At 44.2% G+C, this 21,626-nt stretch overlaps 1 protein-coding gene across 1 annotated transcript; it reads right to left on the bottom strand.

Moving 5' to 3' along the window:
* Positions 1–11,967: 11,967 nt before the first annotated feature.
* Positions 11,968–14,898, bottom strand: LOC148041354 (nuclear pore complex protein NUP50B-like). The gene has a single exon (XM_087679099.1). It carries the CDS (start codon positions 14,766–14,768, stop codon positions 13,257–13,259), a length of 1,512 nt encoding a protein of 503 aa, XP_087535225.1. The 5' UTR covers positions 14,769–14,898; the 3' UTR covers positions 11,968–13,256.
* Between the last annotated feature and the right edge of the window lie 6,728 nt (positions 14,899–21,626).

Below are 21,626 nucleotides of genomic sequence, written 5' to 3'. Positions count from 1 at the left end.
GGAGAGCCATTGGAGGTGATGCAAAGAAAGCTCGGCATGGCACAAAGAGCCCTACATATTGGATTGCAAATGCCACCCTTACCTGCAGAGGTTAGGTTGAGCTTGGATGAGCAACGAAAATACCTAATGCTGGCCGGCCTAACCCCCCAGGAGATCGACGCCCTCAAATTCGAGGAAGAAGTAGCACACGCAGAATGGCAGGGGAAAGAAGCAGAACTGGAAATCGATATAAATCGATTCAGGGAGGATGTAGTCCCACAACCCCCCTCGCCGCAGTCTCAAGAGCCACCACAAGAGGACCCATCTACGAAAAGAAAAGCCGCCTCTAGGGAAAGACGCAAAAAGATGGTGGAGGAAGCCAGAAAAAAACTGAGAGCCAAGCCAGCCGTGCTACCATCCGCACCTCTCCCACCGTGCCCTGACGATCTTCCCGCAGGATTCCACGCAGAACTGGTGTTGTGGGAGATACAGGAACTAGGGAAGGATCCATTCCCCTTTAGTTTTCTCCTACCCAATAGTCTACGGAGGGTCCTGCCGCTCAAGTTGATGGATGAGGTAATCGCGATCAGTGGCCGGCTGGGGCAAAGATGGCTGGAAGAGCGGGAAAAGACCCCGACCTCTTGGGGCACAAAAGCGGCCGACTACTGGCAAAATAAAGTTTTTGAAGTCCCACACACTGTACAGGGCTATAAAAGCCAACCCCTGTGGAGGAGGCGAGTATGCGACATCAGCATGCTCGCCTGGATGGCGTTTTATAACACCCTGCCATTCGAGCGGAACAACCCTACCTACATGGCGTACCCTCGAAGGGTAGGGGTAGATTTTGATGCCACCCTCCACGGGCGGTACGACTTTCCCATTATTTATAACTCCACTGTAGTATCCTTCGAGCATGCCCTTCTTTTTACCGCCGAAAGCCTAGATGAGTCTATGATGTGCTTTCTTGCGGATTTCTCCTCATGTCCTGACCGCGCTTTTGTAACAACTTGTAATTATCTTAGGTTACTTAGGCTACTTCTTAAGCAGGACCTGACTCCACAAGAGCGCGGCCTACCTCCCCTATTCTTTGATCCTAACGCTATAGACAACTGCGCCATGGCTCGTCTCATGATGAGGGCTAGTCTCCTTCTCTCTTTTTGCCTAGCCCTCCTAGAAGATATGAACGACAGCCAATTCACTAGGTGCAATCACCCTTTCCTCTCCACCACTCTTCATGTCCGCATGAATCTGAAAGATTACATACAAAGTCGCCAATTTTTGAGCAAATCTAATCCTCCTCATTCCGATGAAGACAATTAGGCCTATTTATCATTTTCAAAAAAAAAAAAAAGAAATGCACCACAGTCACTGCACCTAGGGTTTTCCCTAGCCCCCTCCCCCACTTCACACTTAGGGCACATCAAGGGTAGGACTTTCAGACCTGTCACCCTAAGACTTGCACCGCACCTCCAACGATGCACGAACTGGGTCCTCAAGTGTGGGACGTTACCAAGGGCTTGCCCAAGGTTAGACCCATCTCCCAGTTCCACTGCCACGAGCACCACACACTAAACGGCGAGACAGACACACCCCTTAGGGAGTGCACAACTTTTCTTGCAGGTTATGTTCGAGTTTCAAGAAATGGCTACTCCGCAGAAGAGGATCACCCACGGCATCCTTTAATGACCAAAACTTCTTTCCATGTGCTGGCATCCAGCCATCTGCCTGCTGCTGATGGCTACCATGATTGAACCAAGTCAAGATAGATTTGCCATTGGCATAGATCTTGGAACCTCATCTTCCAAAGATGCATGCCCAACGCCTCAAGATCTACGGATCGCTTATTGATTCCACCAGCCTGAAGAATTTCAATACAGGGTTGAAGATCTTCAATGCCGTACTGAAGACCTTCAACTCAAAGACAAAGACCTTCAACTCAAAGACAAAGACCTTCAAATCAACGACACAGATTTTCAATACGAAGACAAACTATATCTTTGTCAAAACAAAGTTCAGGGGGGCTTCTCCAGAATAAATCTCTCCAATACCATCCTCCTAAGGGATTGCTTATTGCTTCAAGCGTTTCTGATGCTCAAGGGACGACCGGCTACATAACGTACGCCACAACTATGTGAAAGATGCCGAGCATCTTCATGGAGCCTAAAGCACATCGGAACCTCTCCTGGTCATCGTCACTAAACTCCATCAACTCTCATTCACACAACCACCTTGGCAGAGGTGTCATCCACCCACCAATTCCGCCTCGCAACAACCCTAACTAGCCACTACTTCCCATCGCAGTGCCATGGGACTGGCACTTGGCTAGGAGGGGGGTAATGTTATCGTGTTTCCCGCAGCATAGAGGAGCGGAAAACGGAAAAAAGGGAAATAGCGAAAAAGACGCCTTGACCGGTAACCAGACCCTGAAAAATTTAGAGGTTCGGGCACAACCCTCAGAAAGTCTCAATGTCACCCGAGGCGACAAAAGAGTAAAAGGCGCACCATTAAATACGGAAGCACTCCCAAATCCTTGTAAAAGAGCGCCAGGCTCGCTCCTGTGTAAAGTGTACACATTAGTTGGGAACAGGATAAATTAGAATGGTGGAAAATGGGAAAAAGGGCCTAGGCTACGGCCGGCCATGTAAAAAAAAGGGAAAAGGGGATGACCGCCCAAAAAGGAATTAGGGCTTTGTATATAAAGTTGAAAAGTGAATGAGAAGTTCATTCTTTGGTGTGTGGCAAAAAGAGTCTTCTTCTTCTTCTCTTCTTCTCTCCTTCTTGCTTGTGTGTGCTCTTGAGAGAGGGAGTGTGAGAGTGTGAGGGAGTAAGTGTGCGTGGGAGTGAGGGATCAAGAGTGTGAAGCTCTTCACCATCTCCTCTTCTCTTCTTCTCTTCTCTTCTCTTCTCTTCTCTTCTCTTCTCTTCTCTTCTCTTCTCTTCTCGTGCACGGCTATGGAGGATGGAGCTCGGAGATGGAGGAGGCTTGAGGATGCTTGAGCTAGCATCAAGAATCGTGGAGCTACCGGAGTGCAAGAGAGAGGAGGGTACTCGATCAAGTATCAAGGTAAGCTCACTACACTTGTAGGATCGATGGTGCGTCGGCTAGGTGAGAGATAGCCATTAGAGCTCGCTTGGAACGCTTGAAACAATAAGCGGTCCGTGGGTCTTGGCGGTTGAGCGAGAGCTCCCACAACAGCCCAATATTTGAAAGGGGGCCAGACTTCCCTTTTTCCCTACATTACCTCCTCAATATGTGCATTTTCTTCCTCCCTCAAGGTGAACTTGGCTACAATTTTCTCCACCATGTTCAACTATCCCTTAGATTGGACCCACACATATTTCCACTTCATGAGTTCTTTGTAGGCATTTTGTTAAACTACTTTTGGCCATCTGCTAATTGGGGGTGGAGTTTTTGAAGGCCTTTGGGAAGGTCCAAATGCATTGGAGCAATGCCCCATCTCCCTTCCTAGGCTTTTTTTCTCGCCAACTTAAGTCTTTGATCACCTCTTTACAACATTTGTTGTGCTAGCAAGGGTCTTGATTGACTCATACCCTATGGCTAATGCTCCTATGGTTGAAGCCAGTATCTTATCTTCTCATGTCAACATCTTCCATTTCCTTCCTACATCTCGGAGTTTCTAACTACTAGTTATTATGGTCCATGGATCATCTTACTCAATCCTCATTATAAGTTTAAAGGTATTTCTCTTGGCTCTATCCCCAATATTTTCAAGTCCCAAGCCCCTATTCTTTGTATCTTCTATGACCATGTCCTATGTGATGGAATGCCACTTCTCCTTGGCACCATAGTACCATAAGAATAATCCAACCAGCTTCTCCATCTTTTCTAATTGTGCCTTTGTGAAGAGGGTCATTGCCATAATGAACATAATTGTGGGCATCAATATATTGTCAATGATCAATAGTCTACCAGTATATGAATGGGTCATTATATAGTACTTCGTTACCGTATATTGTATCTTTCTTGAAAGCCACTCCATCTTCGCTTTACTTGAAATGGAAAGCCCTCTAGGGGCACCTAGATGTCTGAGCACCTCTCCTATTTTCACTAACTTGAAGCCAAGCCTCTATAGCCACTCTAGTGGATCTAGCCCTACATAGAGCATTTCTATTTTTAGTTTACTTATGATAGCACTTGACATGTCATTGGCAAACAATTAGGTACATACGTGTGAGCCATCCAAGAGTGGGAGCCTATACAGTAAAACTTTTTCCACCATGTACTAGGCAACCTTTAGAAGTGGGTCAACTTCTATGGCAACGAATAGAGGTGCTAGTGGGCAATGTTGCCTCACCAACGTCTGCAAGTTGAATAATTGAGACATGTATCCATTCATTCCAACCTTCATTGTTGCATTGTGAAAAGTGTGCCAACCACTTTGCAAAAAGCATTCCCAAATCCAACCTTATCCATAATAGCTAGCAAGAAATACCATCATAACATGTCATAGGCTTTGTCCATATCCGTACTTATCAAAACAAAGTTCCCCCTATTTCGATTGCATTTTCTATTGCAACCACTAAATTTAATATGGCATCTCAGATCTTCTTTCCATGTACAAATCCATAATGGGATCTGTGCAATACTTTTGACAAGAGAAACTTTATTCGAAAGGCCATATCTTTTGAATTTATCTTATAGACCACATTAAGGATAGTTAGAGGCCTCCACTATGAGGGTTTATTCCTACTTGCCCCTTTAGGTAGAATATTTATCCTACCATGACTTGCAAAGTCAAGCATATTCCCTCGTCTCATGCAAGCATATGCAAAGTTGGCAATATCCTTGCCACAAATAGACCATATTGCCTCATATACTTCCAGTCAGAGGACATCTAGGCCAAGAAACCACTGTTTTTGCACCTTCTTCACCACATAGAGTAATTCACCTTCTAAGAAAGGATGTGCCAACATAGTTGTGGTCTCCTTATCCACTACTTTGTCAACTGGGCTAGGAACTATTGGAGCTTTGCATCATACCCTCCCTCTTGGGTTGGTGCATTCCCTACTATGCTTAGTAAGTGCTCCACAAAAACTCGAGCAATAGGGACATCATTTGACTATTTCTTGCCATCTGCATTTTTAATTACTGCAATACTCCCCCTCTTTTGTTTAAGAGGTAAAGCTTTGAAGAAACTAGTGGATAGGGTGTACCTTTCTCAGCATTGTAGTCACCCTTTAGTTGTGTTTGTATAGTAGAAACTATCCTCTCTTCCTCAATATTAAGATAACCCACCCTCAATTCAACATCCAGACCATAGGCATATCATTAGGGTGAATAACAAGAGAGGCCAACATATTAGCTCTATTATTTTTTATCACAATTTCTTCTCCCACTTTTGGCTCTGCCTCAGCCATGTCATTTTGCAACCTTGATGATGCATTTTATTGCAATTTCTATATTCAATCATGGATCATCAATACCTCTAATGACTTCTTGACATCTATCTCACATATACTTTACACAAACTTTTTGTCCTTGAGGAAAGAGTTATTAAACATAAATTGTCACGACCCATTACTAGGACTCCTAGGTGTAGAAATCTTTAGGGTGACCTAAATTGGGAAATTGTCAAAATCTATGGCATTAGCCAAGACTTTAAAGCTTGGTTGTGGTATAATTTACCACCCCTTGATTAGCATATGCATGATCCAATCTCCTGGCATGATCTCCCAAACTTCACACCAAAACTTACACAATCTTATGTGCAAGCATCCCAAAAACCTAAATAGAAAAATTCCCATAAACTCTAAGAGAAAAATATTATTCAATTTAAAATGTCAACCTCTCTCTCTCTCTCTCTCTCTCTCTCTCTCTCTCTCTCTCTCTCTCTCTCTCTCTCTCTCTCTCTCTCTCTCTCTCTCTCTCTCTCTCTCTCTCTCTCTCTCTCTCTCTCTCTCTCTCTCTCTCTCTCTCTCTCTCTCTCTCTCTCTCTCTCTCTCTCTCTCTTTGTGCATCATTAATCACCACCTTTAAGAGGATTGCTCTCCTGCACACTATTGATTATGAATCTCTCTCAAAGACTACTCATCACTAATGAATAATGGAGATGAGTGTCTGGTGTCTCGATTTTTTAGTCTACATCCCTTTGTTGCACCTTCTTCCTTGCCTCACACTGCTTTATCCCAGCCTTGCTAGTGGCAGTAGTGTTTACCCATCCCCTATTATTTCTTATAGCTTGTGTTTATCCATACCTCCTTTGATGAATGATTTGGCCATTGTGATGTGCCTGAATCTTGCATAGATCATGTGCATTGAGAAGTTCAAAAAGTCTGCTGCGAAGAGGAATTCTCCATGTCTAGCAAGCATCCATGGTAGAAATAAAGAGGTTGTTGCCATCACTATGATCATCATCATCATTTTCATCACCCCCACCCCACATTAGCCCCCCCCCCCCCCCCCCGGATCTCTCTCTACCTCACGTGTCTTCACCTCCAACCCCACTGTCAAGAGGTGCTACTCAAATGCCCTCTACTATAAATCTAGCCCCCACACCGCCAAAAAGGCATCCACAAGGTGTTATGTTCCTGATGGGTTGAATTTCCTATACAACTATATCATATGCCAATTAGGTAAACACAAATGCTTTCTTTTAATGCATGAGGATAATATTATCATATTTATATTATGTTTTGTGTATGATGAAGTCAATGCAAAGAATTGGTGCTCCAAGGTGTGCAATCCTTAAGGACTAAATACTCACAAGATGCCGAGCTCATGAACTAGCGCTCCAAGGTGTGTAGTGGCTATGGGCCATCTCTCTCTCTCTCTCTCTCTCTCTCTCTCTCTCTCTCTCTCTCTCTCTCTCTCTCTCTCTCTCTCTCTCTCTCTCTCTCTCTCTCTCTCTCTCTCTCTCTCTCTCTCTCTCTCTCTCTCTCTCTCTCTCTCTCTCTCTCTCTCTCTCACATGTAATCTCTTAACTTTTTCTTTTTTTCTTTCACACCATCTAGAATCCATAGCAAGATTTTGCAACAAACTGAAATGCATTTGTACCTCTAGGTATGTCAAAAAGTTGTCAATGGAGCATATGTTCTTCATTCTAAACATCCAAGTGCATGTTTATAAGATTAAGAAGCTCTTCTACATCAAATAGTCTGTAGCTGTTGATGAGGGGTGTTACATACCTTCATGGGACTTCAAGTGGTAACCTATCATAAGGCACAAAAATGGCACAACGAAAAGGGACACCGAATATATCGATGAGAATCCACTATTCATGAAATAGAAAGATATAACATGTAGGCACATCTCAAGACTATACCCTTGTAACACCACACATGTGAGGGTTTACCACTGAGCATATGGAATCACATGTAGAGGACATCTTAAGTAGACCTTGAGTGACTACTACTCCCTATATAGGTGCATTCGTAGGCAATGCCATGGTATACCTATAAAGCTCCAAATGGGAGGAGGGGCCTCCCACACTCATCCCTACACAATGGATTTTTGTCCTTAGCAATCTAAGGTGTGTTTGCCTTTGACTCATTTTGAGGTCTTAACACAACTCATTCTATCAAGTTGGTTAGTGTCTACCTGATTGACTCATTAGTATAGTCTTAACACGGACTTTTCTATCAAGATGGCCAATGTCTACCGCACTACAACTTAGGGTCTTAACAAAACTCTTTTTATCAAGCTAGCCAATATCTGCCCATCAAGACTCTTTTCTTTTATTGATTTTCATTCCAATCCATCCTCGACTCAATTACATTTGAGGAGTAGAGGCTTCAAAGTTCTAAAGTTTATTTGGCTTAACTCTTATGGCTTTGCATGCCAAGCTTTGTAGACACAATCCCAAATTGTCACATTGTTGAGGTCAAGGCATGGTAGCTTGGTTGTCACCATTTGTGCAGTTCCTCCCTTCCTTTAAGCCTTTGCCTTAGGCCTTGGGGGCTTGGATTTCTTGGTTTATTTGCAGAGACACTTTGTCATCATCACCAAGACAAGTACTTGGGCTATGTTCCTTGGCATCTTTGTCAAATCCTTCTTGCTTGCTTTGATCTTAGACAAATTGGTTGGTTTAGCTTATTGGCTCTTCTTAGCTTTATTTGGAGTTGAAATTCTTTGGGACGTATGGACTAAGTCATCACATTTAGCTTGGATTCTTGGCATTGAAAATAGAGATATCAAGTTGGTGTTTGGAGTTGCACCCATGTTTGAAGTGCTTGGGGTATCATGGATCCATAGGATTGAAATGACACTACCTTCCACTCCTTACGGCCTCAAAGCCAAGATCTCAACCTTTACCAGCATTGAATGTGGTCCCAATGGGTTCCATAGTCCAAAGACTTTCACCTTAAGAGTGAGTTGAAGAATTCTCCAAGGCTTAACTAGCAAGGTTTTCCTCCATGGCACTAAGTTACATTGGACTTGAATAGTACGATCCTTCCACCAACAAACCATATTGCGAGCATGCCCTCATACTCTCCCTTCTACAAAGCTTCTTCCTTTTACTCATTCTATCCAAGCTCATAAGGGTTGACCTCTTCGAGTTCAAAGGCATAGCCAATGACACCATTGCTAAAGTGTACTTGGTTCCTATTTTGATCTGATTTGGCTAGGGTGTGGCCTTGGATCAAAAGCATGGTTTACTTTATTTTTAGCCAAAGCTTAGCTTGGGGGGTTTTGGAGATGTTCTCATTCTTATCTCCCATCTTGGCTGTAGTGGCCTGCCTTCATTTCTTGGCATTTGTTTTCGCCTTCTTCTTCTTCTCCTCCTCATTCTCTTTCTCTTCTTCCTCTTTCTCCATCTTTTCTCCTTCTTATTGACCTTTTTTGCCTAGATATATTTTTGCTCCTCTCCTTCCTTTACTTTCTTGTCTAGGTTCAACTCATCTTCCATTTTCTCTTCTTTGGACTTCATGCCTAGCTCTATCTTACTCAACTACTTTTTGCCGCTTCTCTTCTTCTTTTGATTTTCAAGCTCTCCACATCTCTCATCTAAGTTGGCTCCTCCACCTCTTTCTATTTTATCTTCCTTCTTCCTAACTTTCTCTACCTTCTTCCACTTGTTTCTTCGATCTCTCATTATTCTCATATTGCTCTATCTTTTCTTTCTCACTCATCTTCTTCCTTGCCAACTCTACTCACTTTTCTATCTCTTTTCTTCTCTTCTCTTGCCTTATCTTTTCTTCTATCTTTGATATGGCTCCATCTAACAAGTCTATCTCTTCTTCTTTCCTAGAGTCTTATTCTATCTCTTCTCATATTCTCATGACTCTCTTTCAACTATCTTTCTAGTCTATCATAATTGAACTTGGTTGGGTTGGTTTATTGTTGGGATTTGGGTTGTCAAGGTCGAGGTGTTCCAAGATTGGGATCAAGCTCCTCCTCTCCTCTCTTCTTCTTTGCATGATTCTTCTTCTTATTCTTCTAACTCCTCTCTTCCCTCCTTTGCCTAACTCTTCTTCTAGCTTTGGGTTCTTCTCTCTTTCCTGTTCTACTATCTCACCCCAACACAGTGAATTGTTGGCTCCATGTAGGGGATTTCCTACCCAATGTGCTTTTACCCTACCCTCTTCATCTTCTAAGTATATATCTTCATCTACTTCTTCATCATCCTCATTATCAAAGGTATCTCGTGCCTCAAAGGAGAGCACCACACTAGCCTTACCCTCAATCTCAACAGGTGAAGGTATCTCTTGATTTCTATCAAGCATCTCCTTCCCCTTCTCAAACTCTATCTCCTCCAACTATGGTTCATCTTCATGTTGAGCTATAACATGTGGGTGCAAAAGCACATCCTTCTCACATATCCACCTATCTTCATCTTCTTTCTTATCGCCCAAGTCCATGATCTTTTCTAGCTTTGACCTAACATTTGTCTTTCACCTTCTCCTTTCACGTAGTATCCTATCTCTTCTTCCTTTTCTTGAACATCCTTAGCTTCGTCTACAGGTTAGCATTCTTCTATATCTTCTTTGGGTAGCATTATTCTCTTTCAGGGTGGTTGTCGTTGTATTAGTATTTTGCTTCCCAACAGTCGATGGGATATTCTTCAGGGCAATAGTATTCACCTTCTTCATGGTAGTAATCTATGGGATATTGATCTTCAGGGTAGTCTCCTAGCTCTCTTGCTCCAAGGTAGTCGTCTCCTCCTAACTGCCGCTATCTTCTCAGTCTTTTTCTTACCAGAATTTATCTTCACGTATCACCTATTTTTTCTCTTGGTTTCCTTTGGCTTCTCTTCGATCTTTTGTTCTTTGGTTGCTTCTTTCCACTCTTCAACTCTTCGACTTTGTCAATTCTTATCTACTTCAAGTGCATCAATTTGCTCTTATGTTTTTTCACATCCAAAGGTAATCTCCCACTCCCACCTTAGGGTTATATCTCCTTGTAGCTCCATGTCAAGGTCTCACACCATCTCAACTTGCCACAACCTGTCTTTTTCACACACCGTGATCGCTTGGTAGTCAACCTTATCCAAGTCCTCATCTAGATCTTCAACCTTCTCCTTTAGATTTCTTAACGGCTCAATTCTATTGTGAGTCTTTTTCAACTCCATCATCTTCCATGTATGCTTCATCTATTTGAGTAGAACCTCCTTCTATGCAACTTTTAGCCAATGACATAGCTTGGGTTCCTCTTCGAATGAGGTGTCCTTCCATAGCTTGAGATCTTTCTAGGTGGTTGTCATCTCAAACAATATACTGCACACACCTATTGCGTCACAACTCCTCTGCAACTTGATTTGTACATACATGTCAACTTCACATTGCATCAAGATCTCTGCAACCTTGAGTCTAATCCCCTATCAAGCCAGTTTGCTCCACAACATAGTTACTCTAATACCAAGTGTTACAAGCCTTCATGGGACTTGAAGTGATAACCTGTCATAAGGCACAAAAATGGCACAACAAAAAGGAACACTAAAAATATCAACAAGGAATCCTTGTATTCATGAAATAGGAAGATGCATGTAAGCACATCTTAGGACCACCCCCTCATAATGGTGGATGTGAGGATTCACCATTGAGAATAGGGAATCACATGTAAAACACATACCAAGCAATGCTCCAGTAACTACTTATATAGGTCCATTCATGGGCAACAACATCATATACCTATAGAGCCCCGAATGGGCAATGACAGGACTGCCACATGGGAGAGAGAGAGAGAGAGAGAGAGAGGATGGGGGCACGTGGGGCGGGTTAACACAATCACTTTACAAGTGCCCTAAAGAACTGCAGCTGCACAAGACCCCCAGTAGTAGACTAGTTATTCTGACTTTCATGACCATGTGATTTTAGCATTTGCTTTTGTACACCATTAACAATCATATAAATCACATTTTTCATGACCATCACAGCAACAAGCCATATGGTTTGTTTGCATTCATTAAATTAATGGTTATCATACATTCATTAAATTAATGGTTATCATTTACTGATTGACAGCTTAGTGCAATCATTCACTCATCCCCATCCATGCTCAAACTGCATTTCAGGCTATGCAACATGTTTTCATCCCCATTTTTGCTTTTCCAAGTCTTACTTAGGCTAACTATGTGAAACACGCTCAAAATACACCTGACGTAGGAAGGGACATCTGTTTTTCACTACTTGACAAGACACATCACCGTGTGTGTAAAGGGATCATAGTGAGCGTTGCTCATGGCAGCTTGCCAGCATTAGGAACATTACTCTATTCAACTTATCCATAAGAAACAGTACTCCAAATATTCAGTTTTATGCATTCATTTTTAGTGTCATTTGTAGTCAGAGTTCCAACAATCTCTTCTTAATCCCAAAGCAGCAATAACTACAAAATTCTTACATTTTGTATTGAGAGACGTGTTTCTAAGCAGAGGCCAGCACTCATTCATACTTTTGTACAAGAAACTTAATCTAAAAGTTCAAAACTGTACTGTGCCAGAAAAAGCCCTTTGCATTTCAGTCAGTCTCTGATCTTGAGTGAAAAAAGAAATCGATTTTAAAACTTGAACTAGATTTTTAAGTTTCAAAGCCCTAGTTACTTAACCTCTTAGGTAGACACCATCCTCGTGAAACAAATTACCTCTTAGGTAGACACCATCCTCACAAAACATATTCAGCACCTCCAGTCCTTAATTAAAATCTAGGCCACAATCTACTTGTGTGTTCCACTTCTGCCAATTTCCAATAAGATCCATGTTAAATCCATCACTAATTATGTCATCGTAAGCGTTAGGCAAGATTGTCTCCAATCATCAATACACAGACCATTCACTGTGACAAAACTATCATGATCAGATCACAAATTTTCTAATCAACCTCGTATACACCATTACAGTTGCATGCAAAGCACAACACGTCTTTCAGGAACTGTGTCACATTATTCTTGTGTGCATCACAATTGAGAAATGTAGAGCAACAACACATCCTAACTAAACTGACTCACCAAATTGACCCAAAACATAGCTCTCAAACTGTGGAGCAGAGAAGCATAAAGAAAGACATGATCATTCAAAGTGGCTTTGGCAATACAGGGCAAACAACCAGCTTGGAACCAAAACCAAAAACCTCCATGTCATACTCCAGGCTCATCTACTGATTTAGCAAAAAGTGCTATCAGGCAACCACATGGATTATAAAATCGATATGCACAGACATGCTTGTCCTTTACCTAGGTTAGAACCATCCAAATCAAAGCCTTCCAAATAAGCACTTCCAACTTGATAGAATCAAGCTGATTTTAGAGCCTCACTTGATCAAAGCCTTTCAGATAAACCAAAGACAACTGCCACTGCCATACATTAGCCCAAACTCAGTTGGAACAGGCAACAATGCTTTCAAATCCATTGCACAATCAAGGGACACAGCATTACAGAGGATCTGACAATTGATCGCGTCTGTTGGAGTGCTAGCAAAGCTGTACCATAAATATCATTGTCAACTTACAGCACCTCATAAGATGCTCAAGATGTTCAAAACCATTCTTGCAGAATGAAGTATGTAGTCAAAGCATGGCAGAGGAGAATTGCCATTAGAAAATATCCAGTAGAAATGGCATCAACTCCACCAGAAAATCATCCTTAGACAGTCCAATAAGGGAAGATTGTTGTAGGAAACAGCAATCCAACTAGCAATTCCTGACTAAGGCTATACTTCTCATAAGTAGCCACGTAATTGTAGATGACTAAGGCTCATTCAGTGTATCATCTTTTTCAGAAACAGAGTTGTCATTAGCAGCTGATAACCATGTAAAAATAACATCACTAAGCCTCCATCAGATTCTGCTCATAAAGCTCATAAGCAATCTGACAATGATACAGCTAAGGTTCAACCACATCACCATCTCTCTCAGAATCATGTGCAGCTCTAGGAGAGTTTTCAGGTGTTTTCAAGTCTAAGGTTGCCTTTCCTTTGTAAGTATCAACCACTTCTCTGAGACTTGTTGCTAAGAGACCATCCTTGAGCTTCACAGCATAAGTAGACATACCATTCTTATCTTCTCCTGCACTGTTAACACAAACAAAAGTCACCCCTCGGGCATCCATGCTCGTCATTTTCATATCAGGAAAAAGGCTGGCATTCAATAAGAGCCTGTAGTTTCCTTTTGACCTCATCAACAGCCTTGATCTACCATCAACATCTTTTGAAACATTCACCTTAAGCTCCCCCTTGCCTCGTTCTTTCCAGACACCATTCACAAACTCAAACAAACTGGCATCAGCAGCAAAAACCACCTTCTCCTGTTCTTCTCCTGTCTCTGTAGGCACCTCTTGTAATGCAAAGGTCCCAGTGGAGGGTTGGGCATGTGCAGGAGCTAGAGGGGGAACTGTTCCAGTTTGCTGAGAACTAAAAAGCTGGAAACCATTGCCATTGCTCACATTAGATGCTGTTGAAGATCCCAAACCTCCCCCCTCACCAGCAGGCAGTACAGAGAAAGAGCTCGAACTAGATGATGATGCAGATCCAAATGTCCAACTTGATCTGAAGGATGCAAAGCCAGTGGGCGTACCAAAAGTTGAAGGTGCTGTCCCAAAAGAGAAGGATGAAGCGTGAAATGTGGTTCCAACAGATCCTAAAGAGCTCACAAACAAACTCTTGGTTGAAGCCTGTGATGATTGGACATCTACCCTCCGATCAGCTAATTTATCAACAGGCTTCTTATTGCCAGCTTCTGCCAGGTCAGACTGCTCCTCTGATAATGGCTCTTGGGATCTGTCTTCCTCATTCTTAGACTGCTCAGTGGCTTCATTGTCTGGCTCGCCTCCACCATTTTCATCAACTGCGTCACATTGAGCCTCCTCCGATGGAATGGAAGGCTTACTAGCTTCGGATTCTTCCCTTTGTACCCCTTCTCGAAAGCCTTCCGCACCTGAGCCTCCCTGATTTTCTTCTTCCTTATGGCCTTCAGCTGTCTTGTCATCTTCGCTCAACTTCTCAGACCCATCTACCTGAGGGGAAGCTATCTCCTTCGAGCCAGAGACGGCCGAATCTGCCGTGTCAACCTCTGCATCAAATTTCTCGGCTGCGTCCCCCTTGTCCGCCTTCGTGACCGCGTCCTCCTTTGCAACATCGAGTACGGCAGGTGATACTGCGGCCGTACCAACTGAAGGAGGAACCAGACGGATTGCAGCAAAGGGGTTAGGGGAGGGAGCAGAGGGAGAAACGGCGGGTCGTCTGACCTTCACGATCCTGCGGGAGGCGAGGACCTCCTCGGAGGCTTTCCTAAAAGAGCCGCCCTCCTCGTAAGGCTCCTGGTCAGAGTCCGAACCATCATCCTTACAGAGCTGCCGCGTCGCGCCCCTCTTCTTAGCCGGAGGTCCATTGTCGTCCATCGCTCCGGCTGTGAGAGACAGGTCTCGATCAGCAACACAGACATACGAGAGAGTGAAACCCTAAACAATCACACAAATTCTCCCTTGTATGTATGTGTTCTGTTTCTCTATTATCAAGTCTATAGGTCCTCAGACCGGGCCAAATCTCAAATCTACTTGGGCGAGTCTGTATAGTTGAATTTATCGCAGGTGTGACCGGCAAACTTTGACTTGCGTAACTTGGTTGTCTCTTGTAGAGTTGATGGAGTGCCCTCTAAAAATGAGGGTATGCCATGGACTTGTCAAAGTTCAAAGGAGGTGTCACTTGGAGAGTGGTTCATGAATCATAATACATTCTCTCCCCTCCCTTTCATGTTCTCTCTCTACACACAAAAGCTCCAACCGACTGAAATGGTGGGGTCAAATTGACTTCAACTCGCATGTGGCTATACTAAACTCTTGAGTACTCACAGCACACTCACAGGTCCATATACTTGGGCATGGTGTGGCTCTAACTGTGAAACTTCAAGTTTAAGCAAACAAACTTGAAAGCAACAAGAAATTTTGCTCAATTCACAAGCATATCATGCTTATCTCCAACTTTCCTAAGGGTTTAAATAACATTTGGATGCCTTGCTACAAATATAGAGACCTTTGAGCAAACCTTGGAAGACAAAGGTCATAGTATTTTATACCACACATGCTTAGGTGACTAAATCATAGCATTAGAGAGATTGAAATTGTCAAATCATGTGTATATTCAAGTTTAACCTTGAAGGGGCCATGTCTCTATATGAGATGTTAGAACAAGGGTCCTAATCAAAACAGTCCATCGAACCAGTATACTAAGGTGTTAATGGGGTTAAGAGGTTAAGGGATAGTCTACATTAGGGCATAGGATGCCAAGAGATGAGCACAAGGGTATACTAACCAAAGGATTGGTGATTAGTGTGAATGGACTCACCAAGGCCAAGCAGTCCATAAATCTGCCTAAAGTATCAATGTGGTGCTAAAATGACCTATTATTTTGAGTGGTTGAGAGGTTTAAATAGCTTTTTTTACATTTTATGTTCACTCAAGACTATGGCATGTCACGTGCCTACCTAACAATTCCTTGGCAGCATGTTTTAATGGTCCATAATCGGGGAACTATCCTAGACGACTTCGCCCAGCACTTGCAAGAATGCCTAGGGTCTATTGTCTAGGTTTCTCAGAGTCCACCCCATTATTAACCCTCAAACGAATGAAGGTGAAAAATCTGGAAAAGCTAAAGCAGAAGACAAAGACAAAGGCCAAGGCAAAGAAAAACAGAAGACGAAGACGCACAAGGAGAAAGTCCTAAATAAGGGAGAAAGGCGCATAAGGAAAAGCGCAAGTCAATACTTTAGTAAAAGAGCGCAAGCACATCATGGTTTAATTCATGGAGCATCGGGCTCTCACCCGTGCAATTTGTAAATGTAGACGGGCGGTGGAAAGGAAGCTAGGAAGATAGAAGGACCCAGCCATGTAAAAAAGGGGAAAAGAAGATGACTGCTCAAAAGGGATTTAGGGTTTTGTATATAAAGTTGAAAAGTGAATGAGAAGTTCATTCTTGTGTGTGGCCAAAAGTGGCTCTCCTCTTCTTCTTCTTCTTCTTCTTGTTCTTGCTTGCTTGAGCTTGTGCTTGAGAGAGGGAGTGTGAGAGTGTGAGGGAGTGAGTGTGTGAGGGTGAGGGACCGGGGAGGAGAAGCTCTCCATCTTCTCCTCTCTTCTTCTCTTCTCTTCTCTTGCTCACGGTAATGGAGCTTGGAGCGTGGAGCTTGAGGATGGAGCGTGCTTGAAGCTTGCACTTGGATCATGGAGCTACCGGAGTGTGCGGGAGAGGAGGTAACTCGATCGGCATGGAGGTAAGCTCACTACACCCATAGATATGGAGGGCGCGTCGACTATATGAGAGGTAGCCATTAGTGCTCGGCTTGGAACGCTTGAAACAATAAGTGGTCCGAGGGTCTTGGCAGGACAGGCCACATTTGACATCCTGCCCTCTAAGAAGAGAGTGAGCCTGAGAGCCAGGGAGAGAGAGAGAGAGAGAGAGAGAGAGACCTGCAGGGAGATCGTCAGCGTGCTGGTTGATTCGAGCGTGACACCATTTTCAAGTACGCCAGGTGTTTCCCTCTGTGGCTTTGCATCTAATTAGGTGGCTCGGCACGATTTGGTGAAGTAGACGTCAGTCTAAGACATCGCGTGCGACTCGCGGGCCGTCGGCCGCGCAGTCGGACTAGTGCATCTGAGTCCCAGAATAGAATTGCCCTCTCTCTGGGGTCGGACCATCCGACTTCGAAAATCAGACCACCTTTTCAATCCGATTCCCAGAGTCGGACCAATCCTAGAGTCTGACCACATGTCAAAATCGGACCATTGGTCCTAGTGTAAAAATTGGACCGCTTTCTCGATCCGACTTCCAAAGTCGGACCGTCCGACTACTAGAATCGGACCACCTTGTCCGATCCGATTCCTAGAATCTGACCACCACTGCAAAAATCGGACGTGACCAAAATCGGACCACTGGGCCGATCGGACCAACCCAAAATCGGACATCCGATTTTGATAATCGGATCCTGAGAATCGGACATCTGAGAATTAGACAGAAAACTGTCAAAATCAGACAGGTATCTAGAACACAAATTTTGACACATCTAAACCCGAAATTGACCCCAAAGGCTACATAGAGCTAAAGACACATCACAGATCCATCACTGGGCTGAAACTTAGAGCAAGGAGTTCAAATTTTGGCTATAGACGGTCCTCTAAATTGCATAAGGTGTTTACCGTAACGGCCCTGCGGGCTGGGGGGGACTGCCCCCCCCCCGGACTCCCGTAGAGGGGGGCTCTGCCCCCTCTGCACCTCCCCCAAGTAGGTTGGAGAGAAAACGCGCGCCGGGACAGGTCCTCCAAATTAGACCCTAGTGAAGTAATGACTCTACATGAGCATGGATTCTCACTTGCGAAAGAGCAACCAAAAGCCCATACCCGAATAGAGAGAAACAGAGACCCTAGAACATCAATGGGCCAATCTAGCCATCAAGGGCAAAAAGGCCACTCCACGAGAACACAAAGACATTGTGTTCATACCATGTCTAGTCAAAGCGAAATACAACATCAGCAAGCTATAAATGCCAAGATGACTAGACATGACACTCTTGACAAGAGATGTACCTTGAGCAACACTGCACAGACGACCCAAGACATGGGTGGAGAATCCACATCTGGTCATGCAATTGAGGACTCAAGGGCATCTGTCAGAAGGCTTAAATTTACAAGCCAAGACCCGAAAGACGAAGATATAGTACCACCTGCATATCTTAGGGTCAAACTCACCGCGAAAAGAGAGCATACTATCGATGCTCTGATTGATGAAGGAGCACATTTTAATATCTTGACCTATGAATCATGGACCCTACTAGGCCAACCAGAGCTCACGCCGACTAATGCAACTCTTAGCCCTTGTGGGGGACACCCATAAGCACTCATAAGGAAGTGCAAAATCCTTGCGATAATTGAAACTGGAAGCTTGCCTATCCTATTTCATGTTCCTCCAAATAGTACTAGTTACGGGAAGGAAACACTCCTTGGAAGACCCTTCAAAAGGGCGACCAAGTGTGAGGCTGACTATGTAGCACAGAGGATACACCTGACACTACCGGGTGTGAAGATAGTCACAACCTTTAGCAAGGGTGACATCATCGAACCTCGAGGGAAAGACAAGGAAGGTGCTGACGTAACAGTCAAGCCTACTAACGAGAGCAAGGACTTGTTGGAAGAGTTGATATAAGCACAGGTCGAACAACGAGAACTAGTGAGTGAGGCCATGCCTGAAACAAGAAGGTCAAGAGACAATGCCAAGGACGGGCTTTGGACTTACAAATATCGTAGAAGACCTCAAAAGAAGCCCAAGCCTTATAGACGAAGACATCAATGGAGGGTCAGCACAACGCCGCGATGGATATCCAAAGCATTGCTACGTGCTCAAGGGTATTACGCAGGTAACCGATGGATTTGGGTACCAAAATCCCCTGCTAAACCACCTCTATCAGCTGAAGGCCAAATTGCATCCAAAGCAATGAAGCACAGGAGGAAATCTAAGAGAAACTCCAGGTCTCGAGGCAGGAAACCAAACATGAGTGTTCAAAAGAAAGAGCCTCAGCCTAGCATGCTTAATAAGCACATGTCATATGTTACCATTGAGTGTGCACAAAAGCCATTAGTGCCCAAAAAGCCTTTAATTTCTCGAGAGGATAACATGCATCATAGACACAACATTGCTCATGGCAAGGCTGATCGCGCAACAAAGCAAATGGCACAATCGTCTAATAGCCTCAAGCAAATCATTCAGCCAGTGCCAAGTCCACCTAAGAGTCCTACACCTCCTACACCCTCTTTTTCCAAACGGACACAAGAAGCACATCAGCGGTCATCAAGGGCAGCTGCTCACTCCCAATCTCTATCTCCATCTAAGCTTCCAAATATCCAAAAGGTGGGACATGACACCATCTGTAGCTCTCGGCCCAAGGATATGCCTGAGCAACCTAATGCGACTAGATCGACTCATTCTCAATCTACACAGATGAATGCTCAAAGGGCAACAAAAGACATGACCACTTCTGATCACCCTAGGGACTTGACGCCGCAATCCACCAAGGGTAGCCAGCCCACTGGACTAGCCGCTACTACTTCCAATCAGGGATCACAGCAGCCACAACCCTTGGCCGTGACAATGCCCCTTGCGGAATGTATCCTTAGTAGTTCACATGTGGAGGAGGTGTCGCAACCAACTTCCTTGACAACTCCAGCACTTCCAAAGTACCTAAAGCCTAGGCTGGAGGAGTTAAGCAGAAGAGAATTGGCTGAAGAGCTAGACTCTCCAAAAAGAAAGGCAGTTGTACCCTTACAACCTAGCGAGGCTATTCAGCAGGCCGTGGCTATGTCCCATATGGACACACTAGAGAAAGAGAATGCTGAGGTCCAACCAAGCACATCAACGGTTGACCTAGTCCAGGGTCGTGAGTTGCTGAGAGATGCACCTTCACTAACCAAGAAAAAGAGGAGAAAACAGCAAAAACAAGAGCAGTTACAGGTGGTTGTGGACCCCAAGAACATTGACACCAAGAGCGCTAGAGAGCTGAGAAATAAAGCATCAAGTCCATCCACCAATGACCCCATTGCTACCTCTCCTGATGGTGGTGAAACCTCAGACACATCTGTGTGCTCTGAAAAATCAAAGCAGTTGTTACCATCAACGGCTGCTTGTAACACTCAATCCACTGACAACAGAACTTGCAGTGACCAATTAAGAGTGGCTACAACGTTGTCACAACCAAGGTGACAAATTAATACCAGTCACATCCAAGGAAAACCATGACATGATGATAAAGCCTCAGGAGAAACATGAAAGTCCCAAGAGCATAAGAAATCCTAGCGTTGGCCAAACTTGCTCGTCTAGGCCTGAGCCCCCAGCTACGCTAAAGCCTAGGCAAACTCCTAGAACCTTGCATGAGATAGCAACCGAGCAAGCCCTCGTTGAACATAGAAGTGTCATAGAATGCTTAACTGAGTTGGATGCTAAGCTCAAAGTGTTCGCACGTGTCTATGTCCTGGCAGACGTGGGCGCATTCCCTAAAGAGCAGCTTGAAGAATACTTGCCATTTCCCTTATCCTGGGAAGAGCAAGAACATCTTGACGAGCACTATAATAGGCTCCTGTATGAACGCATGCGACTCATCTCTGACGAAGAAGCTGACGAACTATGTTTAACTGTCACATTCAATGATGTGCTCTGACAACCAAATCTCTTAGAGATAGAGCAACTAAAGTGACTATCACAGGGCCGAAGTCAATTCAAACAGCATTGGTGTGAAAACCACGTTGCAATGGCCGAAATAGGAGCCTAGATCATGACAGTCTCAGAGGAGCGATTGGCCAAATGGTGGTCTCAAAGAGACCCAACCTATGTGGCACCAACTTCCCTTCGAGTGCTGACTGCCATTCGAGGTACGAGCTTAGCTAAACCTAGTCAAGACAACTCTCTGTTTGATAAGGTTCTCACTGAGGAGGAGTTACATGTTGCCAGTAGACTCGGACAAGGTTCCATGCTACTCGATGTTGCGAAATATCTATCGGTATTGAGTAAGCTGCCACGAGTACTAGATGCGTGTGCCACGCTCCAGTAACATCCGGAGTTCTACAATTGGCTTTTATCCTCGTGAAGTGACATGGATTCATGGATATGTATATAAATAAACAATGCCTTTTGTGACCCTGTATAGACACTATCAACACACACAAGCAATAATAGTCAAACGCAGGGAGAAGAGTTGGGTTCAACAGGCTAAGCTCCTCAGGTCCTCCTCTCACCACACATTTAGAAGTTATGTGACCATTCCCACCTCCTGGTGGAGGGCATGCAACCCTCATTACCACCATAGGAAGCCCTGACCAAACATCTCTGAGGGTGTAGACTGGGTATCATTCCTGTCTATACACCTTTCCCCCTTTCTGGTCTATCCTTCCAAGGATGAGCCCCGCCCCACTCCATGACCACCAGTCCGCGTAACTTAGCATGAGCCAAGATCTGCTAATGGCTTGGAGGCCAAACGAACATCATCACAGGGGCCATCCCTCTACTACAACCACTGCATGCCTCACCTCTCCCCTTCTCGTCATATGCGCTTGATAACCCACACTATAATCCCTTTCATGCGAATGGTTTTATCCTATATCAAGGCCTAATCCTTGGTTCGCATTTTGCAGGTCCCCCTACGAGAAAGACATGGAGCACCTATGGCAGCTGGCTTGCAAAGACGCTCTCCGCTGTCGAAGGGAACATGCAGCACAAGCTCCTCC

This window comes from Lygodium microphyllum, chromosome 1 (assembly GCF_053477565.2).
Source record: "Lygodium microphyllum isolate KBCC chromosome 1, Lygodium_microphyllum_v1.1.10, whole genome shotgun sequence".
Lineage (NCBI taxonomy): Eukaryota > Viridiplantae > Streptophyta > Polypodiopsida > Schizaeales > Lygodiaceae > Lygodium > Lygodium microphyllum.
Note: the sequence above shows the minus strand (reverse complement) of the source record. Positions and strands in the feature narration are given on the sequence as shown.

What these genes read in the sequence shown, in the direction of transcription:
- LOC148041354 (XM_087679099.1), bottom strand. Translation starts at nt 14,768, where the DNA reads ATGGACGACAATGGACCTCCGGCTAAGAAGAGGGGCGCGACGCGGCAG.